This window comes from Trichosurus vulpecula, chromosome X, assembly GCF_011100635.1.
Source record: "Trichosurus vulpecula isolate mTriVul1 chromosome X, mTriVul1.pri, whole genome shotgun sequence".
Classification (NCBI taxonomy): domain Eukaryota; kingdom Metazoa; phylum Chordata; class Mammalia; order Diprotodontia; family Phalangeridae; genus Trichosurus; species Trichosurus vulpecula.
Genome location: NC_050582.1, coordinates 37,374,344 through 37,390,595, shown reverse-complemented (window position 1 = coordinate 37,390,595; position 16,252 = coordinate 37,374,344). Strand labels below are relative to the sequence as shown.

The 16,252-nt window shown below is 41.8% G+C and overlaps 1 protein-coding gene across 1 annotated transcript in view; it reads right to left on the bottom strand.

Annotated features, from left to right (window-relative positions):
- Window positions 1-16,252, bottom strand: part of MCF2 (MCF.2 cell line derived transforming sequence) — a 118,960-nt gene that overhangs the window by 78,809 nt on the left and 23,899 nt on the right. Inside the window, exon 7 of the mRNA XM_036739808.1 lies at window positions 12,396-12,486. Within this exon, the coding sequence (XP_036595703.1) occupies window positions 12,396-12,486 (91 nt within the window). The remainder of the gene's footprint in view (window positions 1-12,395; window positions 12,487-16,252) is intronic.

Sequence of the window (16,252 nt, the reverse complement as noted above, 5' to 3'; positions counted from 1 at the left end):
CTTAGCAGTCTATTCTGAGTAATATAATGATCTGAGACAGCTCCAAAAGATTCATGATGGAAAATGCTATCCACACCCAGAAAAAGAAGTATGGAGTCTGAAGGCAGATCAAAACATACTATTTTCTTTTTTTTCTTTCTCATGGTTTTTCCCTTTTGTTCTGATTCTTCTTTCACAACATGACTAAGGTAGAAATATGTTTAATATGATCGAACAAGTAGAGCCTATATCAGATTGCATGACTTTTTCGGGGGGAGCAGGGGGAAAAATTTAGAACTCAAAATCTTATAAAAGTGAATGTTGAAAACTAAAAATAAATACTTTTTTTAAAAAAAGAGAGAGAAAAGTCTCAGCTAAAATCCTATCTTTTGCAAAGAAGCCTTTCCTGATCCCCCTTAATGCTGGTGCCTTCCCTGAGGATTATCTTCAATGTATCCCATACATAACTTGTTTGTACATAGTTGTTTTCATGTTTCATCCTACCCTACCCCATGAGACTGTGAGGTCCTAGAGATCAGGGACTGTTTTTGTCTTTTATTGTATCCCCAGCACTTAGCACAGTGCCTAGCACATAGTAAGTGCTTAATAAATGCTAGTTTACTGACTGCCTCATTTTCTTCCCAAACTTTAAATATTCATGTTTCCCAAGCTTCTCCTTTAAATCTTATCATCTATCTATTTCCTCTCCCTTGGTAAACTCCCACAAAGTCAATGATTTTTTCCATGCAAGTGACTTTCAGTACATCTGTCAGCACATATCAATTCCAGGTCTCTCCTGTTCCCCTCCTCATCTCTATGGACCTCACTTTTCCCCATAGGCCCCACCTCCACCCACAGACCCCACAGCATATGGATGGTACTCCCAGCAATATTTGGGTTAACTGATTGAGGAATAGTTTCCTAACATGCAAACGCTCACCCCGTGGCTCCCACCTAACCTTTATTTTTTAATTGTCTGATTTAAGCTCTTCTTACTTTCCATATTCACAATCACAGAATCTAAGAGCCAGAAAGGATCATGGTGACAATCTAGTTCAACCCATACAAGAAAGGAATCCTCACTATTAACATAGCCAACAAATGATCACCCAGCCTCTAAATGAAGATCTCCAAGGAGGGAACACCCAGCACCCCTTGAGGAAGCCCATTCTGGCTGGCCTTCACTATTAAGAAGCTTTACCTGATGAGCCTCAATTTGCCTCCCTATAACTTTCACCCATAGCTCCTGGTTCTGCCCTCTGGAGCCAAACAGAACAAACTTAACCTTTCATCCACAGAACAGCACTTCAGATCTCTGAAGGCAGCTATCATATAACACCTAAGGCTTCTCCTTTCTGGGATAAATGTACCCAGGCCCTCTGGTAGAGGTCATAATAAAGAGTAAGATAATTTTAACAGATAAAGAAGTAAAAAAGGGAGAAAACACATGAAGTATTTGTAAATGGGATAATCCCACCCTGAGTGCTGTTGTTGTGTTAATACCAACTTCAGAAGACTCTTACTTTGTCATCTCAGTTCCACAACAATGCAAAGCCAGCTTTGGAAGTAGAAGGGAATCAAGTACTGCATAAGAATACAGGGATGGGGATTTCATAGGTTTGTTATTCCATCAGTCTAAGGAATTCCCGGATGAGGAACCTCTCTTTGCTAATTGAGGTCAGTACCTTCTCTGTAATATAAAGTCTTAGGGAGTTGCCTAGAGCACTTGTGTGTGTCAGAAGCAGGACTTGAATCCAGGTCTTCCAGGCTGTAAGGTTGGCTCTTTATCCACCACACTCCAATTGTCTTATTGAGCAATGAGAAATGACAAAAAGAAGAACTCAGTGAAACCCAGGAAGATTTTATGAACTTGTGCGAGAGAAATCAGAAGACTCCAAAGAACCAGGACTAAAGTGATGTCAGTGAAAAGGACACAGAAACAGCATAACTCAAAGACCAAAAAAAAACCTAGAGATTAGATTATTTTCCACTTGTCAGAGATACAGGAACCACAAGGGTAGAATCTTACAATATCAGATGTGATCCTGGTATGAATTGTTTCATTTGTTGCAAGCGAAACCTCAATTCCGGGTGAGAACTTCCATAAATGACTGAAAAAATCCAAACAAAAGTCCTTGATAAATGTTTTTTTTAATAAACACGCAAATATAAATGGTTACTTTCTTTTAGGCCAAGGACACCAATTTTCTAAGTCCCGGACATGTAGCTCTGAGGCCCTCTTATCAGGTAGGTGATAGGGAACGAAGTGTCATTTCAATTTCCCAAAAAATGAAAACCTCACATCCTAGAAAACATCCATTAAGAGTTGGTCTAAACTCAAAGTTTTAAAATCAGATGTTCAAAGAAAAGTTTTTATATGCAACTAGGAAATAAGATATACAGGCAATGGGGCATAGAAATCTATCTTGCCCTACAAGAAAGGGAAAAGGGTGGTGGGGAGTGGGGTGACAGAAGGGAGGGCTGACTGGGGAGGGGGCAATCAGAATATATGCCTTTTGGAGTGGGGGAAAGGGTAGAAATGGGGAGAAAATTTGTAATTCAAACTCTTGTGGAAATCAATGCTGAAAACTAAAAATATTAAATAAATAAATAATAATTAAAAAAAGAGTCGGTCCAAAGTCCAAGGGCATTCTAGAAATGGATCAACTACTTTTTAAGCGCATGTTGCACAAAAGAAGAGACAATTTAGAGGCATGGAGGGTGGTGGGGGAAGCAAGGGTCATTCTCATGGCTCTCCTTACCTGAACATCTAAATGCTATAAAGATATAAGTAAATCAGATAACCTTTATGCTCCAGACATTCTATCCAAGGACTTCAAATCAGGGACTATGTCACCTAGTTCTTGTTTTTCCACCTCCTGACCACCAGGTCAGCCCTTTTGACTTGTCTCAGCATATCTGATCTTCCTAAAGGGTAACTCTTCCAGGCTGAATACTGTCAGGTGTCAGCCAACAACATTTAGTACTCTTTATTCTATATTTTGAAGGACCTAAGAATCCACCATTTTGTATGTAATTCCCTCTACTGACAAAGATTTCAACTCCTTCCAGGCCTTTTGCCTACAACTAAAACACTTTCATCGGGTGGTGGCATCACTGGGGTATGGGGGTGATCTCAGGTTTCCAAAGAATATGCTAATGGAGCACAAGATCTGGCAGATGTTACCAAAGTGAGCTTTGAGCTTAAAGAGAGTCTCGGTATTCTTTCTAGTTAAGTGCCCAGGTCAAACAGAGTAGAGGGGAATCAACTATTGCATAAGAATACAGGGATGGGGATTTCATAGGTTTGTTATTCCATCAGTCTAAGGAATTCCTGGATGAGGAATCTCATGATTTAGGATTCCATGTGAAGGGAGTCAGTCCACCAATGTAGACAACCTATCTTAGTAAATGGGCTTCAGGAATTGCTGTGGTCAAAACAAACAAATGAATCAGCTACATTCTGGCTAAACTTGTTTTGAAAGGCCTCTCCCTACTAAATTTGGACAACGGACACATTGAGTCTATAGTTAGTCTCATACACAAAGCCTTTCTAGTTGGTTAGACCCAGCCAAGGTTTCTGTGTTTTGCTGGTAGAGCATCAGAAAACCCAGGGTCACCTCCCAAACTACAATCAGGAACCAAAGGCAGACTTTTATGGAAGGTCACAGAATTACCAACATAGAGCTAAAAGGGAGCTGGGAGACTCTTTTAGCCACAAACCCCCATTTTGGAGATGAGGAAACTAAAGCCCAGGGAGGTGAAATATTTGGGAGGGAGTATGATACAGAAGAAAGAGGAATCTTTGAAACCAAAAGATCTGGGCTCACATCCCACACTTACCTGTGGGACCTTCAATGAGCAAATCATAGTATCTCTGGGGTTCAGTTTCTGCATCTTTACAATGAAGGGCTTGGACTAAATGGTATGTGAGACCCCTTCCAGCTCTACATCTATGATCCTAGGATTTGTCCAAGATTATACAAAGTGGGAGAGCCAGGATTCAAACCCAGGTCCTCTGATTCAGATCTAGCACTCTTTCCAGTGCATTATAATTTAATTCCATTTAACATTCTTCTACTTTTTTTTGGAGGAGAGGAGGCAGGGCAATTGGGGTTAAGTGACTTGCCCAAGGTCACACAGCTAGTAAGTATGCCAAGTGTCTGAGGCAGGATTTGAACTCAGGTCCTCCTGACTCCAGGGCTGGTGCTCTACTCACTGTGCCACCTAGCTGCCCCCCATTTAACATTCTTAAAAACTCTCCAACAGAGTCACAACTGAAGCCCTTCCATTATAGTCTTAAAATTAAATTTGAGTAAGGTCTTTCAATTTTCCATTATAGTTATTTCTAGCAATATCACACTAATTGAGCCTTCCCTTTGAAATAAAAACAGTTAAGCAAACACATTCAATATAATGACCACATCTGACAATGTACACAACATTCTGCCTTAGTAATCTCACCTGAACCCAGACAGAGGGTAGATATGCTTCATTACCTGTTCTCTGGGACTACTACTATGCCCTCCTATTATTCAGGGCTGAACTTCCTTAGGATTTTAAATATGTTTTAAGTACCCAGTATATCTATAAATGGGTTGGTTATACAACACAGTCATATTGTCTGGGCCCATAGCTTTTCATTTTGTAAACAATGAAAGGCAGAGCTGACTAGCCGAGAACACACAGGAAATTATCTCTGATTGTTATCTGGTACTCAGTGACAGTATCTTTGCTTCAGCATCTATCAAATGGCAAAGAAAATATTGCTCAAAACGTACTTGACTGAGATGGAGCGTGTCTTAAAGGAAGCAATGTGGTGTATTGGGTCATGTTTATAGTCAAAGGGTAAGGTCTGGGTTTGAATCTCAGCAATCAAACTCCCATTGTATGACCTTGGTCAAGTCTTTTAAATCACTCTGGGTTGGTTTCCTCATCTGTAAAATTAGGGAAGCAGACTAGATGAGCTCTAAGTTTCCTTCTCTAAATCTATGGTCCAAAAAACTCTAACACGAGATCATTTAAAATGCATTTTAGAATTATGACATATTACTGACCTCCGTTAAAGCTTGGCTATCTTACCCCACTATATCCCCAAAGTGAGCTAGGGAAATGTTTATGATCCTAGGCCTCCAGGGGATATTATCATTGGTACCATGCCACTGCAATTCTCTCCCTTGCATTTTCCTCTGCCCCCAAGTGGGAGGTGAGGGGGGAGGAGAGAGAAAAAAACACAAATTATTCCTAAGCCATTCAGAAAAGTTTCCTTTGATCAATGGGGTGATACCTCAGAGATCTACATCCCTGAGATCCACCATCTGTGCTCCAATTCTGCCAAAACGTTCTTTGAGCCTTTCCCCACAAATTTTTGTCCCTCTTTCAGGGTCTCCAGGTCCAATCCATCTCTAAGCACTCCCTCAACTCTTCAAATAAAACCACTTCCATATCAGCTTCAGGCTAGGGTCCAAGGGTGGGGACCTGTGGCCTCAAGTCCACATGTGACCCTCTAGGTCCTTAAGTGCAGCCCTTCGACTAAATCCAAACTTCACTTTTATTCTATGAAGTTTGGATTCAGCTGAAGAGTTGCATTTGAGGACCTAGGGGGCCACATGTGGCCTTGAGGCTGAAGGTTCCCCACTCCTGGTAGGCTCTTAACTCCAAAAAACATCCATTGAGCCCAAACCATGTCTGGGAAATGTTCAGCAACTGAAGAAGATCCGAGACCTAGAACTCAAAGGAATCTCAGACATCTAGTCCAGTCCCCTCATTTTATAGACAAAGATCCAGAGAGGTCACTTTGACTTTCCCGAAGTCATGCAGGTAGTAAGTGGCTGAGAGATAGGCATGGGTTTAGGTATGTAATTCACCATCACCTCTAGCAGGGTATCAAACCAGAACATCTCATTTAAGAGTGAGAGTCAAAAAGAAATCAGAAAAGCAACCGAAGCAAAAACAAATCTGCCAAAAGGAAACTCCTTAGAAAAAGCCTTCCACAACTATTTGAAAGTAGCAATGCCCTTGGGACATATTCCTTACCTTTACCAAGACTGGCTGTCCACCTGGCAGCTGGCCTATGGAGTAACTCACCTTGTGGTACTTTTTTAGTAGCAAAGACAGAGAAGAACAATGGCTCCACACCACTGGAAACTCATCTTAGCAGCCTAGTATGGTGTGTGCCCGGATACCAAAAATCTGGGGCTCAGCAGCAGCAAGTTGGCTACAGAAATGCACTGGGGACTTTGCTAATGCCCAAGGAAGTTCCTTCTGGCAACTTTGTAAGTAACTTTAAGAAAAGAAGAATACCTTTATTATACAATCATTTGTAACCTTGTAGAAATATTTGGTTTCCTAAGTAAAAAAGAAAAGAAAAGAAAAGAAAGACATTCCTATAGTCTTCAAAAGTTTATCTTGGGACCAAACTTGGGAGTGAAAAGGGAGGAACTAAACAGCAGGGTCAGAAGTTCATTCCACATTTTGCCGGGCAATTTTCTCACGAGTTGGACCTTGCTTGACAGGTTGACTTTGTCACTGAATTATTCATGACCCCACTGGGCCACTGTGCAAATGCCATTAGACAGTTCTCAATGAGACATGGGGTGCAGGAAAGCAACCTTGCCTTGAAAATGAGAAAGGTTAGCATGTGAATGAGAAGAAAATGCAGGGAGGAAAAGATGTAGGAGCCAGGATGGGTTCCACGGACTTAATACAGATCAGGACCCAGATCAAAAAGTTAGCACCTTAAGGGGAAGTACCAGCAATACCTCTCACTTCCTACCGACCAAATGAGATTTGGTCCAGGGAAGGGCTTGGTAAGAGTCCAGACCTAGATAAATATATTTAGTCTATTTGTAAGATCAGAAATCTGCATGCAGCCAGACTGAACATAAATCATCGCAGCTTTCTTTTTCTATCTAAGTGTATGTCGTTACACCCAGAAACTGCTGCTGTTGATAAAAATCTTGCCAAGGCCTTCTCCCAGGGAGCTGCACTACGTCTTAGCATTGTGAAAGAAAGACGAAAGCCTTTTGCTAGATATTATTCTAACCTCAGAATTTAGGGCTACTCTGCCAAAAGATTGCAGAATGCTCATGCGGTCCGGGCCAAAGACCATGACTAATGGCACTTCCCCACAAACTTGATTTGAATTAGATGCTGAAATGGTATTCCACCTCGTCCATTTAATTAAGCTGGCTGTGTGGCATTTCATGGAGATACCACGGCCAGCGCACTAATACAATCCATGCAAATGCACGCAGCTCCATCCTCACCCTCTGTCCTTAAAAGCCCAGTTCGTCTGTTCAGCAGTTTGTGCTAAAGCGTTGCCTGCACCATGCGGCAGCTACCCCTCCACATGAACTCGGGCACAGGCTTTCCAGGACTGCAAGCAGCGAGAACCCTTACCGCATTCCTTTTGAATCTCATCTTGCCTCTCGGGGGATTTGCTTCTGCCATCTCGCCTATACGCAAGCACACTCTTCCTCTCCAGCTGCCAATGCCACACTGATGAGATATGACCTGCTCCAGGGGTGGTATTTAACAGCTGCGGCGGACCCAGACACCCTCCCAATTCACTTCCCCATGGGGGCAGCCCTCCCTGAAGCCACTACCCCCTGGTGATCAGCTGACAAATCCTTTCGGGAGTCTCTGGCTCCTCATTGAATGAAGGGATGATAGATATGCCCCCCACTCCCTTCCCTAAACCTGCCTTCACCTGGTGCCTAGTCCTGACTCGGGCAGGAGGCAGCCTAAGTGTGTCCCCGAGCTTAGGGCAAGACTGCTGGTATCGGCTCAGCTCCTGCATGAGGTCGGATTTTTAAGGTGGAATGTTCAGATTCTTTGTGAAGACAGCATGTTTGCCGAGAGTTTGTTCCCATAGGGGAATGAGCCTCCATGGCAATTTCAGAAGCAGGTACCATTGGACAGCGGCAGGGAGACAGGGAAATGGGGGCTTCATAGTGAGCTTCGGCAGGGCAGGGGGAGGGACTAGGGACCGAGGAGACCACCTATTCCAAACAAAGTTATTGCTTCTCAGAACTGCTGATCACCTGGAGAAGAGGAGATAGAGAGAAAGTTTATGCTCCCTGCACTGGGGGTGGCCAGTATACAGGGTAGAAGGAAGGGACACATTCAGAGTTGAGAAGTCATGATAGGGCAGGAAGTAGGATCAAACCTCACAAGTCAGGGCACCGGATGACTGTCTCACTCATGAAATATTTCTAGGAGTGAGGAAGAGCCAAAGAGGGGTCCACCAGAAATAAAAAGCAACCCACCTACCCCCCCACCCAAAAAAACCTCCACGATTTCAATTGTTAAAAAAAATCAAACTACACTGCGGTCTTGCAACTTCTAAAGCACAAGAAACTTCTAAATTACAGTAATTAGATAGAATTCCCACAAAGATGCTACTGATTTTCCTTTTATGCCAGCACTCTGTAGGCACCTGAAAAATTCTTCTTGACCTGAAATATAGACTTGAGGGATAGTCAATAGCACCAATTAAATTTGGTTGCCCAAAATGTACCTGGGATTTGTATCCCAGGGCAGCTAAAGGTAGGCTTCTATAGAGACAGGATCTCAGCTGCTGCCCTTTGGAGAATCAGGTCCAGCTTTGTTTATCTAATGAATCCATCTTCATAGGATCAAAGATCTAGAGCTGAAGGGGACCTTAAAAGCCATCTATTCCAATCCCCCCCATTTTATAGAGGACAAAGCTGAGGGCCAGGTAGAAGAAGAGACTTCGAATAACAAGACCATAGATCTAAACCTGGAAAGGACCTCAGAGGCCATCTAGTCTAACCTTCCAGTTGTACAGAGATGGAAACTGAGATCTAAATAGGTCAAATGATTAGCCCAAGGTCACACAGCTAACTTGTGGCAGAGCTGGGATTTGAAGTGCCAGAATGCCATGTGGTCCCCACCAAAAATAATACCTAAGAAGGGAAGGGTGGGTCTGTTCTCCTAGTAAGAGCAGAAACTCTCACCCTTCCCCAAAGGCAACCATGACTTTTCTTTCCTGATTAAAAAAATGTAAACCTAGCATTATAATCCATCTTTAAATTAGTTGGAGTTTGATGCTTCCAAAGCACTTGCTGGTCCTTTTCTCATTTGTGCTCCACACAATGTGAAAGCATGAGTAGTGGCTTGCCCACCTCTCACAGATAAAGAAAAGGACACCCCTAAAAGGCCAATAGCTTGCCCAAGGTCACTTGTAGGCCTTTTGATTCTAGAAAACTGACCAAGCCAAATCCACTTCACCACCTTGGGTCTTGTTCCAAGTGTCCTGAGAAATTAATAAAATAAAACTGTAAACCTTCACACACACACACACATGCACAAATGAATAGAAGTAATATTCAACATGATGTCCAGGGTTTGGAATCTGCTTCTCCTGTCTATGACAAGGCTATATGCCAAGTACATATTTAAATATTAATTTCATTGAATACAGGAAAAAGCAATTTTTGGAGTAGATTGTGCTAGCCAAAAAAATCTAGATGCTGAAAAATTACATTATTACACTAAATACTAATTTTAGTATATTGCTTATTGGCCCAAATTGAACCATGCTAATCAAGCCTTAGAACTAATTTGAAGGATATGAGGATCAGAAGATCCTTGACTCAGAGGCAGAAAAGGGACCTCAAAGGACAAGCAGTCCAACCTCCCTGACTTTACAGAGGCTCAGGGAAAGAAAATGACTTTGGATAAGAAGATCCTAGATCTAATGATGGAAGAAGGGACCATCAGAGGCCAATGAATCCAACCCCCTCATTTTGCAGATGAGGAAACTGAGGCCCATAAAGGAGAAGGGACTTGCCTAGTATTATAAAAGGATTCTGGATCTGAAGCTGAAAGAGAGCTTGGAGGCCAATGAGTCCAACCCCTGTATTTTACAGATGAGGAAACTGAGGCCCAGGGAGGGGAAGTGACTTTTCAAGACCACATAGGTAGGAAGTAGCAGAGGTGAAAGATTCAGAGCTTGGGCTTCACAGAGTCCACTGGTATAGCAAAAGCAGTGACAACAGCAGCAGCAACAGCTGGCCTATAGCTTCTGCCTTATAGCTTGAAAAGCACTGGATAAAAATGATCTCAGTGGATTCTCACAATGACCCTGTGAGCTAAGTGCCACAAGTATTATTGCCCTCATTTTAAAGATAAGAAAACTGAGGCTCAGAGGAGTGACAAGACCTGACCAGGTCACACAGTAAGTACATGTCTAAGGCAGAGTTTGAACTCAAACCAAGGGCTCTGTCCCACTTCAGCAGCTGGAACTAAAGTCACTGGAATTGATCTTTTTTTTACATTAACACTAAGTACTAAGTTGAGAAAGGTGAGGCCCCAGAAGGTATGACAGCCTCCCCAGAATCCCACAGGGAGTAAGTGCCAGGAGGGGTTTTCAGGCTCAAAACCCAGGGCTTTTCCTACTATATCGTCCCACCTCCCAGCTATAAGAAGGTGAGATGGTCCTACTCTAGGAAGAAGAAGAAATGCCTTCTGTCCCTAACTAGCAATGAGATCTTGGGCAAGTCACTTAAATTTTCTTTAGCTTAGGTGTCGTTGGCATGGTCCATGTATAGATTTCAAGGTGTTTGTAACCTTGGATGGGAAAAAACTTATCTTTATTTCAATATAATTGGTTTGCTTTGTAATCCTTTCTATTTCATTTTTGTCTTGAAAAACATCATTCTGGAGGGAGGGAGAAAAAACTGAAACTCAAAATCTTATAAAAAATGAATGTTGAAAACTATCTTTCCATGTAATTGGAAAAAATAAAATACTATTTACCAAAAAACCCATGATTCCAGCAAGGGATCCACAGGCTTCCTGAGACAGACTACCAAAGGGGTGCAGTATAACAAAAGTTAGGCAACCCTTCTTTAGATCAGCCTAGTGGCGTCACGCATAAAATGACCAAAAAAGTCACTCTGTAAACTCCACTAAGACAAATTCAAGTAAAAAATAAATATACATGAAAGCCAATGGAAAAGCCTGAAATTCTACACAAATGTATGATATTGGCTTGATGTTTAACTTAAATGAAATCAGTTACAACCTCGTGATTCGTTATTATTAATACCTTGCTGTTATCTATGATTAAATGACTTTGTTTAAAACAAACAAACACTCGGACACACTGATCAGAAAAAGACCTACTTGCCTGGGATGAGGAAGAATATATGAATTTAGTCTGAGTAGCAAAAGATGATTCATCTCATTCATGCTAGTGCCAGAAAGAGACAGCTAAGCGGTATAGTGGTTAGAGCACTAGGCCTGGAATGAAAAAGACCCAAGTTCAAATCTAGCCACAGTCACTTACTAGCTGTATGACCTTGGATAGGTTCCTTAACTTCCACCTGCCTCAGTTTCCCCATCTATAAAAGAGAAATAATAACAGACCCTACCTCACAGAGTTGTTTTAAGGACAAAATAAGAGAATATTTGTAAAGTGCTTCTCACAGTGCCTGGCACACAGTAGGCACTTAACAAATGTTTATTTATTTCCTTCCTTCCTTATTTATGAGGCTGTTAAGCATCCAAGGGATAGTGTAATTGAAAAATACAGGGGCCCAGGAGTTCATTGCCTTCTAGTCTCAGCTCCACTACCAATCTGATGTGTCACCTTGGACATGCCACTTCTTTGCTATTCTTACGGATGAGATATGGAGTGTAGATCAGATAATAACATAATTAGGTAGATTTCAAAGTTGTTCAAAGTCAGTCATTAATCATTCCATATCAGCTTACAAGAAGGTCTCCAGTGGAGTGCCCAAGGGATTTATGCTCAGACCAATTTAATAGTTTTAGCAATGAGTAGGATGAGAAATGAATGCAAGAAATAATCTGACAAAAACCCTAGATTGAAGGAGAGCACTCACTTCAGCCACTGAAGGAGGAAGAATAGGTAGGATTTCATGGGCTGAAAAGGGAAAAGTTGGCCCAGGACAGGTCAGGAAGCTCTCCAAAATGGAATTCTGAAGACAAAGGGAACTGATTACTATGAGATAGAAAAGAGAGACTTGCCTAAAGAGACCAATGAGGACGTATGGGGCACCCACTATCTGAAAGGCAAGGAAGGAGATCACAGTGAATTATTGGAAGACCATGACTGAGCCACAGCATTAATCAGGAGGAGAGCCCAAATGAATTCTGAGACCACCTTCCCATTATGCTAAACCTGAGTGTTCTTCCAAAGCTTCATTCACCCACAGTTTTGCAATGGGATTGAATGGCATGGAGCTGTCCAAGGACCATTTCCACCACCTCCTCATCCTAATTTCTCTCCCTACCAGCTTTCCTGTTTTTTTTTTACTTCTCCTAACTTACAGGAATAAGACAATTCTGATCATCCTTCCCTGGACACAAAGTATGACACAAACACAAAACAGACAACTGGTGGAAAATGCATGCGTACTTACTGCAATTCTTTGGAGAGCAATTTTCACAGATGCCCAGGTATCCAATCTTCTATCCAGAATAAGGATAAATTTGGTATCTGGTTCATATTTTCTAAAAGACAAAAAACAGGGGGGCAGATAAATAAGATTTTAGGAACCATCCAGATGTTGAATATGTTTGAGCTCTGGTCATTTTGTTTGTCTATGGATATGTTGGCATCAAATGGATCTGGATTCAAGTGAAGTTGTATCACATGGGAAAGAATATGTGGTCCTTTTCTGAAAAGTGGTACCTGGGAGATGCTAACTGGAATGTCTAGACTGTAGGGACATAGTGGAAGGAGAATTGGTTTAGGAATCAGGTTCTTTCCCAGCTATGTGACTTTGGACTCTTGTGTCTGTGTCTGTCTGTCACTCTCTCTCTCTCTCTCTCTCTCTCTCTCTCTCTCTCTCTCTCTCTCTGCCAAAGTGTTCTCCCATTGCAATGAGGGAATTAGATCTCTAAGACCCCTCCAGGCCTAGGTATTCCATGTTCTGAGGTTGCTTTCAGTCCTGGGATAGCATATTTTAAGGCCTCTTTCATCCATGGAATTCCATGTTCTTAAGGTTCCTTTGAGTCATAGAACTCTATTTTCTACAGCCCCTTCCAATCCTGGCATTCTATGCCCTTGGTTCTGATATTATGTGTTCCAAGGGACCTCCCAGCTCTGACATTCTATATTCTCTAGGAAGGATAAGATGAAGAGAAAGCCTAATGAGAGATGATGCAAAAACAAAAGATACCAATAAAAATATTTTTAAAATATCAAAATGATAAAAGCACAAAGCCAGTAGGTTGATCTGTATCTTAGACTCCCCGAGTGGGAAGGGACCTCAAAAGGCCTCTCATCCCACCTTTGCCTGAACCTTCAGAAGCCCCTCCAATGACTTCATTTCCATGTCTATGTCTTTTGGAGTATTGGTACATCGAATCCATCTAAAGATGACAGACACAGATTAATAAGAAGGCTTAATCACAATCGAGCTTGGAGCATTTTATTTCTGTAGCACTCACATAATTAATGATTCCTCCCAGCCAAATCACCTTTTTTGGCTGTCACAACATGCTTCCCATTATTACCCTGGGCTTTTTGTGAGCTTATCACTTTCCAGGATGCCCATTCAAAGGCTACTTTAGGTTTGGGGTTTTTTAAATTTCAGATATCCACTTTCTAAGTTTTTGGGTATTTAACATGGGAGTTTGTCAAAGGCAAAATCCTGCCCTGCCTGATCCCTTTCTAGTCCTCAGTTGTATTCCCAATTCCAGGCAATGATATCGAAACTAGTCTCTCCTTGATCTATGTAAGTCCAAGGAGGGAATGCCTCTAAATGCTTCCCAAGAGCCCACTGTCCCTCTCCACTTTAGCAGATGGCAAACAGGTCTGGGCTACATGGAATTTAGACAACTTTTCCCCACAAGGACCAGAGGAGGAAAAAAAATGTAAGCAAAGGATTTTGTAACACCTCATTTCCTCATCTTGTAGATGTGTATCTATAATTCAGCAAAACATTGGGTAATCAGGTATTGACCTTGGCCTTGACTAATTCAAGCTCCTCCTAAGTCTTTTTGACATACATAATCCAAAAAGGAACTTTACTCACATCTGTCACATCTCACCATTATCACTTAGGGGAAAACAAAATAATTTAACAGGAACTAATTGTGTGACCTTGCACAAATCACTTTCCCTCTTTGGGCCTCAGTCTCCTCATCTGGTAAAGGGGAAGGCTGGACAGGGTCATCTCTGAGGTACTTTCCAGCTCTGCCATTCTAGAATTGGAAATTCCTTACTTTTAGATTTATGCTGAACAAATTTCAGAAACCTAAAAGGAATACCGAGCTCCTTAGTCTTTTAATTTAACCATTTGTACTTTATTTAACCTACATCTCCATGATGACCAAAACATAAATATCCACAGCCTTCTTTCAATACTACTCTCCTTCTACGGACTCTATACTCCAGCCAAATCGGAAGATAGATCGTCTGCCCCTCCAAAGACACCTGGCATTTTCCAACTTCTGTGTTCCGCTCATATTGATCTCTATGCCAGGTATTCTCTCTTTCCTTTGTCTATTGAGATCCTCCCTATCCTGGAAAGCCTAACTAAGATGCTACCTATTACACGAAGCCTTCCTTGAACCCACTCCAGAGCCAAGAGCAGCCTTCCCCCTCTCACCTCTCAATTGTGTATGATTCTACATTACTGGTGTCTCGGTCTATCCTAGCAATCAGCTCAGTGCCTTCTGGGTGGTGAGCTCTGTTCTGGGCACTGAGAATATAAAGATAAGGAATGAAATAATCCCTGCTGTCAAAGGACTTCCCTTCAAATAGGAGAGATATCAAAGCCATATATAACTATTTACAGAATAAATATAAATAGAATAAATACATATAGATTCCAAGTAGATTAACCATAAGGTAGTTTGAGAGGGAGGGCACTAGCAGCTGGGGGGAATCAGTACCAAAGGTACTGCTTGAGCTTCATCTTAAAGCTATTGCTTCTATGAACAAAGCTTTTTCTTCAGTGAAGGATTATATTGAAATAATGAGGGAGGAGGGTGCATTCCCAGCACAAGGGATGGCCAGAGCAAAGAAACAGTGATGGAAGATGGAATATCATGTATGAAGAGCAGAGAGAAGCCTAGTTTGGCAGAATCACAGAGGGTAGGAGGGTGGATAATACACAGCAAGACTAGGAAGACAGGGTTTGGCTGGGTCATGAAGGATTTTAAAAGCCAAACAGAGCAAGTTCTATATGACTGTAGATGCAATAAGGAGCCATTGACATTTACTGTGCAGAGAAGGGAGTGACACCATCAGGTCTGCACTTAAGGAAAATTCCTTTGGTGGATATGTGAAGAATGGACTGGAAAGAGGAGAGACTTGAGGCTGGGAGACCCATTAGGAAGCTATTACAACAATCTAGGCAAGATGTGATGAAGGTTTGGACATAAGGTGGTTGCTGTGTGAGTAGAGGGAAGGAGTCAGATGTAAGAGATGTTGTAGAGACAAAAATTTGACAACCTATTGGTTATGTGGGGTAAGAGAAAAGTAGAGGATGATGCCAAGGTTACAGACCAGAGAGACTGGAAGATGGCAATGCTTCCAATGGAAATAGGGAGGTTTGGGACAGAGGTGGGTTTACAGAGTTCTGTCTTGGATGTATTCAGTTTGAAATGTCTCTAGGTCATCCAGTCTGAAATGTGATAGGGTACTGAAGTTCAATGGAGAGATTGGGGTTGGTTATGTAGATTTGTCAGCTATCTGAATGGAAATGATAGTTAAACCCATGGAAGAGGATAAGGTCACTGAGAGAAAATATAGAAAATAAACAAGATATATAGGGAATGGGGCATAGAAACCTATCCTGCCCTACAAGAAAGTAAGGGGAAAGGGGATGGGGGGGATGGGGGGAAATGGGGTGAAAGAGGGGAGAGTTGACCCTTGGAATGAGGCAAACAGAATATATGCCATCTTGGAATGGTGGGGAGGGTAGAAATGTGGAGAAAATTTGTAACTCAAAATCTTGTGGAAATCAATGTTGAAAACTAAAATATTAAATAAAATATACATAGGAAAAAAGAATATAAGCTTCCTGAGGGCAGGAATTGTTTTGATTTTGCCTTTATATCCTCAACATTTAGCACAGTCCCTTGTATGTAACATATGCTTAATAAATATTTGTAGAATTAAATTAAAAAAAGAAAATGTAGAGAATAGAAGAGGGCCTAGGAAAGAGTCTTAGGAACATAAAAGGTAAGAGGTGTGTTATGGATAAGGAGCCTAAAGGGAAGCTAAGGAAGGGCACTGGCACAGGTAGGAGAACCAGAGAGAATT